This window comes from Phaethon aethereus (assembly GCF_964289735.1).
Source record: "Phaethon aethereus genome assembly, chromosome: 4".
NCBI classification, from domain to species: Eukaryota; Metazoa; Chordata; class Aves; order Phaethontiformes; family Phaethontidae; genus Phaethon; species Phaethon aethereus.
In genome coordinates this window covers 1,126,063-1,134,587 of record NC_138578.1, presented here as the reverse complement: position 1 = coordinate 1,134,587, position 8,525 = coordinate 1,126,063, and the positions used below count along the sequence as shown (strand labels likewise).

Genomic DNA, 8,525 nt, shown 5'->3' with positions numbered 1-8,525 from the left:
GGCAGGAGGAAGTCAGCAAAATGCCTGACAGATTCGAAGGATGCCGAGCCAAATTCCTCGCTGCTGCCAGTCAGTGAGACGGAGCCATCGGCTGGCGATTGGAGGAGAGAGGGAACGTTGTGAGTCAGGCGCTGGTTATGCCGTGTTTTGTCTCTAAACAGCGCAGGTAACACGGGCAATTGCGCTCGGGTCATTCAACCTTTCCCCCGCTAAGCTTCTCCTTTCAGTTGCTCAGCGGTTTGCCAAGCGTAGCGCACGGGGCTGACGTTGTCAGTGCTCGGTATATTCCTCCGACAGAACTTAAAAAAATTAATTGAGCATGTTTCCAGGGTATCTCTGATTAAAAAAACGGGAGAAATACTTCATTTGAACAACTGCAAAAAAGAACCTTCAGGAGGGGAGCTGCGGTGCCTCGCTGAGGAGGCAGGCCTTGAGCAGGGCAGGTGGGAGGTAATTTGCAGTCTGCAAGCCTCCCCTCAGCCCTTCTCACACGACCAACCCCACAATTCGACAGAAGAGACCCCAAACTCCAAAGTCTCTGCCTTTGGAGTAACTCCACGCACACGCCCTCAGTCTCTGCTGACGCCAGGCCCTGGGATTTAACGACGATCTTGTGGGAAGGGAACTCCGATCCGAGGGGGAAAAGAAGGGCCCTTGTCGAGCCCTCGGCTGCCCGCAGGCGATGACCGAGCTGTAGCCCGGGAGCTGCTCAGTGACTGCCTGCCGGTGCTGCGGCCGGGCCGAGTGCTCTCTGTGCCGGGGCGACGGCGGCCACCGAGCAGGGTTTGTCTTCTCTCTGCTGTAGACGCAATGAGAAGAGGCAGGGGAAACGAGGGGAAACGCAACGATTAAAAAAACCCAACGGAAAAGCTGTCAGCTAGTGAAAATCAGTTTTAATTGCACTACGCACGAAGGGGCTAACGGAGGTTTGCCGGGCCTGTCTGTCGCGGTTTAACGTCCGAGCGACTGATTCGGCAACTTCTTTTTCAGAGCTCTTGGGCATCGCTTCTTGGGACTGGCGTCACCCGGAAAAGACGGCACCGGGAGCCGCGTGTCCTCCTTCGGCGCGTGTGGAAGAGGGGAAAAGGTTTAATGACCGAGCAGCTTGGATCCCAGCCACCTCGAGCAAAGGCTCCGGCAGCCTCCTGAGCTGTGAGGAGCGTTCCAGCCCCTCTGTTAGAAGAGGCAGTCGCCCAGACCCTCCTTTCCCCATGCGCAGCAGCATTGCCACCCGCTCGCTTCGAGGGGCCCTGCACCGGCGGGCGCGGCACAGGTGCGACGTCCCGGCTGCGCTCCCGCCCCGCCGTGCCACGCAGGGCCTTTGCGGGGACGGGAGCAGAGGGGTGCCCATCCCTTCCTCCTCGCCGCCCTCGCCGGGCTTCTCTGGCTTCCCCCCTACACCAGCACCTTACAGCCCGCTGCGCCATTTCTGCTCCCCAAAAGTAGGTCCGCTTCACGCTCTCTTACGCAACAGCGCGGGAGAGGCTGCCGGGGCGAGGCGCCCTCCGCTCAGGGCTACCGTGGCCACGAGGAGCCAAGGTGCCCCCAAGGAGCACATTTGCCTCAGCCTGGACGCATGCCCACCCTCCTCGACGCTCCTTACTCGCTCCTTGCTCGGGCGCCGCGCAAGCAAACACACGCGGGCACAGCGGCTAAGGGCGATCACCAGATTTATTGCTGAAAAGAACTGTTCTGCCAGCCCTACCTCGCCTGCCTCCTCTCCGAGGGGCGGGGGCGGCGGGGGGGGGGCCGCAACAGCAAAGAGCGGAGCGACCGGGCTCGCACCTCCCCGTGCGCAGCGCTCGCCGCGGCAGCGGCGTTAGCCGGCCCCCTCGGCCGCGCGCGCGGCAGGAGAGCGGCCACTGCGCCGGCGCCGCCCTCACCTGCCGCCCCGCCCCGCCCCGCCCCGCTGACGCCGCTACACGTCCGGGCGCGCGAGCGGCGGCCGCCTATAAAGCGGGCGGCGGCGGCGAGCGGCTTCTTATGGAGCGCCGCGCGCCACCGCCCCCTGTCGCGACACCCGCTCTGTCTGTCGCCGCCCGCCCCGGGACCGCCGATGCGCGCTGTGGCGTTGATCGCCGCGCTGGCCGTGCTGGCAGGTGCGGGCGGGCGGGCGGCGGCGGGGACCCCGCGCGGCGGCGTCTGGGGAGGGAAGGGGAGAGGCGGGAAGGGGGGAGGCGGGAAGCGGTGAGGCGGGAAGCGGTGTGTCGCGCGGCGGCGGATCGCGTGCCCCCTGCCCACGGCGCCATTTCTCCTCACAGCGTGCCGGCCTGTTGCCGGGTCCTCGCCCAATGCCACAGAGCCAGAGCGGCACGGGGGCCCCAGCCAGCGGGAGCTTGAGGCCCGCGAGGGCGAGGCCGTGTCGGGTCCCGACTACGAGGAGGATGAGGAGTACGAGGAGGCGCTGCCCGTCCACCAGTACATCGTGGATGACTTGATCCGAGGTGAGCTGGCAGCCTGCTGTGGGACGGGCCCAGGTGTGAGGTGGACTCGTCAGAGCCGGGCCTGAGGGCTCTCTAGGTGCGAGTACTGCCTTCTTGCTGACTTGCCTCTCTCGTAAGACTGCCGTACTTAGCTCGCGGAGTACGGAGCAAAAGCTGCTTCTGCTTGAAATTGTTGCATTAAAAAAAGCTCTCAGGGATGGAAACTTAGCTGGAGTGTGCTGAGGTGCGTGTAAGCTGCAGCTTGGCTGGTTGGCTGCTGTACTGCTCCCCTCTGATAAACCTGACAGGAGAGCTCTGATGGGGCAGCCAGCACGTACTCGCCATGGAAGCCTCAGTGGGGATTGTGGGTGCTGCTTGGTCCTGAAGGTGGCGTTTACATCAGGTTGTCTTTCTTGCTTCAAGGATTTTCTGGGTGTTTTGTCACGATGGCTTATTTGACTTGGAGTTGACTAAAATTTTCTGGGAAAGCAAGCTCTTACACCCTGTAAGTGGCTGGAAGAAAGTTGGTTAAGAATCTTTCAGGAAATACTTCACTGTCGATAGCTACTGTGTGAATTTATTGTAGTTTGTGAGCTTGTAAGCTGTAAGGAGGTCTGAGTAGCCCATTTGACTATGAGGATGGGAAGATGTTGTTGGTTCTGTTGTAAGTGCAATTGTAATACAAGCCAGATACCTGCAAGTGATTTGTACCTCAGTACATGTTAGTAGGCTGGTGCTCTTGCCCACTAGGGTTGATCAGGGTGCTGTGTTTTTCTGTGGAAACACCCTGAGACTTGAATGAGGCTAAAGGATGACTTAGGTTAAGAGGGACGATGCTCCAGATGCTCAGTCTGGGGAATTTGTGGACCCTTGCTGAAGTCTTTCCTGAGTTTAACATCTCCAGGGGAAGCAGGCATGTCAGAGCTACGGAGCAGTTTGTCCTGTAAAACTACTGGCGTGGTGACTTAAGTGTTGTATAACTGCACAGAAACCAGAATTGTTAGCAAAGGCGGTTGGTTTGTAGACCAGCTCTTCTACTTCGCATGAGGTTTATCTGTGGAGCCTTCAAGCTGTAATGATTTAGCTGCAGATGGTTTTCCTAGCTATGCGGCTTGCAGGCAGGGACCTGGAGATCAAACCGACAAGCTGAGCCTTGAAGAGGTAAGAATGGAAACAGCCTCAATTACGAAAGTGTGAACCTAAATATCAAGTCTAGCTGCACAGAACAGGGGCCTCGGCTGTCAGTAGTTAAGCTCACGCTCCTAGGGATAGGAAGTCTTGGTGCAGGAACAGTGTTCTTGGTTTACATATTTATGTAGCTTATACTATTTGAATCAGACTTCTGATTGCTGAAGGCATTTTTGCTTTTAAGTAACTTCAAGCCAGGCTTGTTGCTCTAGAAGTTAAAATGATCAGCTGTCTAGACAACAGGGAACTACACCTTGTTTCTTTGTGCAGGCTCTCTGCTTGTCACTAGAAATACAGGGTTATGAAGTAGTTGGATCAAGGTGCGTCCTATTGTGGTGATTGCCTATATGCATAGTGCTCTTGGCAAAATATTAATATTCCCAAACTTTTTTCATTAGGTCTGCAGAGCACAATAGAGAAATTGAAGAACATTGTAAATAGCTGTACTGTTGTTAAGACCTGATCAAAGTCACCTGGTTAACTCATACTCTGGACTAGCAGAGTGTTGCACTGAGATGACATGCTTTATGGTGAGTGGTAAAGGGCTGGTTTCTTCAGAGAACCAAGGTTTTACCAAGTGGCTTTAAAGCAACGCTGTTGAGCTTTAACTGCTGCGCAGAGCAGCTACAGACCTTATGACCCCCCAGTCAGTCACTAGTTTTAGCTTGTTCTCCCCAGCGAAAGGAAAATGATTGCCCCTGCTTAAATCCGAAGGCTACTAAGTCACCAACCTTATAAACCACACTCTTGTAGAGGTTTGTTTTAATTGAGATAATGAAGGGCAACAGTAAGTGGTGGAGCAAATAACCTGACTCTTGCGGACTATCCTGCTTTCACTCCATCGGTACATTTGGCGTCTCTCTCAAAGTAGGAGAACTGGAAAGGAGCTATCTTCTGCTGAAGACAGCACTGCAGGTTATTTGGGAGAAACAAGTATGCGAACTGGGATAGCAAGCTGTCCTGCCTCTGCAAGTGCCCAGGACTATCTAGTGAGTTGTAATGCCTTTCATCACGGATGCAAATAGAGTTTAGAGCGATGGAGGCGTGAGCCTTGTATCTGAGTCGCTACGGAACTAGTGGATGGCTTGGCTCAGTGTGAACTCCATGTTCTTTACAGGTCTTGAGTGAAACCACAGAAGTTCAAGCAGAGTGTCTTATGCTGTGAAATGCTACAGTACTTCGACTCTGCTCTTCATCTCTGGCAGCTCGCTCAGCTCAACTGTTCGTTCTGCTTTTGCTCGGCTTTGCACAGGACTTAATGCTGGCAGAGTTGCGCTTAATGTTGCCTTTGTGCTGGGCATGAAATGCTCAACTGCTTGTGCACTTGCATCCGATGCTTCTTGGTCATGGACTCTCCTGCAGTGACCGTCCCCCTACCCCACACCAGATTCTGTAATTCAGTTTACACAGAATCTGGCTTTTTAGCGCTGCTAGCCTGATTCATCTTGTCCTTTTTTCAGTTGAACCTGTGGTTAAACCCAAGCCTACCAAGAGGGGGGGTGAGAAGAATGCCGGCAAATCAAGAAGGAAGAAAAATAAAGGGAAAAACAAAAAGAAAGGGACTCCCTGTGAAATGGAATACAAAAACTTTTGCATCCATGGTGAATGCATATACCTAGAACATCTCCAGATGGTGACCTGCAAGTAAGTCACTGGTACCTTGTGAGTTAGTTCTGATTGGCATGAGCTGGTGGCATATGAGGGCTCAGAGGAAAAATCGGTGTCAACGTGGCATAGGTCCACCTCCTGCCGTATTTTGACTGAGAATCTTTCTGCCATGTAAATTAAGTGATGATGGAATCTGAGATGCATAACAAGCCACTGAACTCATCAGTTGGTCATAAACTCAAACCAAAAGAATGAAAAGGCGTGTCTTCCTGGAACATCACGCCCAAACTAATCTCGACTTGTTGAAATGCTGACAAACCTTGGGCTAGAGCAGTGACTGCATTTCATGAACTCTCTCTAAAGGGAGCATCGTGAGATTCATGGGAAACGCTGAAGATGTCTAAGTCAGGTTTGAATGTGCGTGGGTGTCCTTGGCTCCAGACAGCACTGGAGCTGATAAGAACTTGTGTTAATGTTTACTTGCAGGTGTCATCAGGATTTTTTTGGTGAGCGCTGTGGTGAGCAGTTCATGAAGACTCAAAGGAAGAATGATGTGGCAGACTACTCGAAGACTGTCTTGGTAGTGGTAGCTGTCCTGCTCTCAAGCATCAGCTTCATTACTGTACTTATCATTGTGGTAGTGCAGTAAGTATTATACCCTGCTGTCTGTCTAGCTTAAGGGTGAGAGGGGCTTATGCTCAGTAGCCCCAAAATGTGCATGGCTCTCCTGAATTAACTGTGTGGCTTGGAACAGAACCCCAAAAGGCCTGCGTTCTTACCCTGGCTTGGATACATCTTGAAGGTCAAAGGTCTGAGAGGTGTTGAAGTGTTTACTTACCCTCTCTCGCTATTGGCTATGGGCAGCCCATCACCCTTATATCTTAAAATAAGAGCCTTTCTGCTCTTGCTGCAGCTGGGGTCATTGCAGTGCTGCAGAAGATCACCTCCAAGTGGAGGAGGAGCATTAATGCTGACACAGCAGTGCCTTCCCTAATCCCTGTGGAGAACTCTGCAAGCAGTCGTGTAACAGCCTCATGCTTGGCTACTAGCCAATAAGTGTGTCTGCAGCTGGAGGGGAGGAAATGGTGCTCCAGCTCTCCATTTACTCATGGAGGTTGCTGGGCTCAAATAATTACACGATGGGGGAAGCGAATGGGGGAACAAGGGCTGTCAGTCCCAAATACTGTACCGCTTACTGTTAAAGTGGAGGGGACAACCATCCAACCTAACTAACTGCTGACAGTTCAGTGTGGTGGCTAATCAGAATCTGGGGTCCTGTTGTGAATAAATTAAAAGCGCTTCTCTGGGTGCGTGTTCGAGGCCTTACACCGAACTCTCCTTTGTACCTGCTAACAAGCAGTACGCGGCAGCTTACGTCCGCCTCTGCCTTGGTGTCTTGCTGCTGTGTTTGCCAAGAGTTTGTGCTGAGGTTCGGTAGTCAGCACGGGGAGCCCGACTCCAGTGTTTTTGGAGTATTGCAGCAGTCCTCCCATTCTGAAACTGCAGCTCCAACACAGTAGGGCTTGGGATACTGTAGCTGTAACTCAGAAGCTGAGTCTAATTTTAGATCTTGCTGAAGTACACCAACTGAATTGGGTATGTGCTGTACCCTTCCCTGCAGTTCAGGAACCAAAGTGTGTGTTTGTCACTTGACTGTTGCTTTGTATTTATATCTAAACTTGAGGGATGCTGGGAGGAACGCTTGTTCTCTGAACGCTGCCTCGTTCCTCGCTGCTAGGAGAGATGGCCAGTTCTGTAGTGGCGTAAGAGCAAATGATCATCGCTACTTTCTGGAGCGAGCTATGGAATAGGATTATATTTGTGTCATGCTCTGAACCGTCCCAGCTTTGCCGCGATGAGGTTCGTTAATCTGTACCTTGATCCAGAGAAGCTAGATGGTCTGTTTGGAACAGTTACTAGAGAAGACTGGAGGAACCATGAGAAAAATCCATAAGCAGCTTGCTTACGATGTCTTTAAGGGACACATGAAGGAGACAGGCACTTCGAATACTTGAGGTCCACAGGGTTCTGCTGTGGGGAGGAGGAAAGCAGTCTGATCTCTGCACCTGTTAGCAAAAGGCGCCATGAAATCTGTCCCCCGGAAAGGTCCTCGTGCTTTGCTCGATTCAGCACTAAACCCTCTTTGTCTTCCTACCTGTTCGGGCCTAAGCCTGGAAGCCCTGGTGCTGTGAGGCAAAACTGCCAGCGCGTAACTCGGGGGCTGCTTGATGTTATCAGATACTGCTTGATGCCGAATGTTTAAAAACTCTTTTGCTTGAAGCTTCCTGGTGCTGAGGAGTTGCCTGAGGATTCAAAGGACATGAGTCTAAGTTCTGCGAAGGATGTGGGGGCTGGTAGCAACAGGATTTATGTCAGGGTTGAAATTTACCTCTAACATGCCGTAATTCCACAGGGTCAGGAAAAAGTGTCCTCAGTATGAAGAGAAAGAAGAAAGGAAAAAACTTCGACAAGAGAACAGAAATGGCCACGTTGGTGTGTAAATGAGGAGACAGCAGGTATGAAACCTGACTTGAAATGCCTTTCTTTCCAGGCTGGAGTTACCATATGAGAATTGCATGTGTGTCTTGCAAAGCTAGTGTTTGTTTCACAGGGCCTTGAAACACCTAGGTTACATGTGAACGACTGCCCCAGTTCTGTGATTTCCCAAAACCACCAGAGCTGTGTGAGTTCTTCAACAGCGCTGTTAGCTTTCTGTTTGCTGTCTTGAAGGAAGCGTGAGGGTAGGAAGTTGTACTGTGATTAGTGGACTTAAAAGGAAAAGAAGGACCCCTCACATCTGGGCAGAGGCAGGTTTAGTGCAAGGAACCGTGGTACACTTCCATCATGGAAAGTGATGCAGACGCCAAGTGGATCATCGCCCCTCGTAAGAGAGTTACTGTGCTTTTTCCTACCTTCTCTGCAAGGCATCAGGAAGTTACTGGTGCTTAGAGGCTGTAGGCTATGGCAAAGCTGCAGGTTCTGTGAGCACCGTAGATAGCCTCTCAGTCAAGCTGGATATTGTCATGGCAGCTGAGTGCTAAACCTCCTTGGTCTAGGTAGATCACCTGGGGGGGGGGTCATCTAGTGCATTTTAAACAGCAAGCGAGTTAGGAACAGTTTTGCTCAGAAGAGACTAACGGCAGACTGAAGGATCCTTATTGAACTGGAGTTCTGCTACAAGCTGAAAGAGGAAACTATGAAGGATACTATTGAGAAGTTGTTGCCCAAGCTTTGTCCAGGGACAATGGCTATGTTGTGCTCAAAGCTGATTTGAAGCTGAAGAGCATCTAGCAGAGTGTCCTCAGG

At 52.2% G+C, this 8,525-nt stretch overlaps 1 protein-coding gene across 1 annotated transcript; it reads left to right on the top strand.

Moving 5' to 3' along the window:
* Window positions 1-2,056: 2,056 nt before the first annotated feature.
* AREG (amphiregulin) lies at window positions 2,057-7,720 on the top strand (the record flags this gene model as incomplete). The annotated part of the gene is made up of 5 exons (XM_081998747.1): window positions 2,057-2,099; window positions 2,262-2,444; window positions 5,072-5,255; window positions 5,706-5,864; window positions 7,633-7,720. The coding sequence occupies 5 exons, from the start codon at window positions 2,057-2,059 to the stop codon at window positions 7,718-7,720; spliced, it is 657 nt and encodes a 218-aa protein (XP_081854873.1).
* Between the last annotated feature and the right edge of the window lie 805 nt (window positions 7,721-8,525).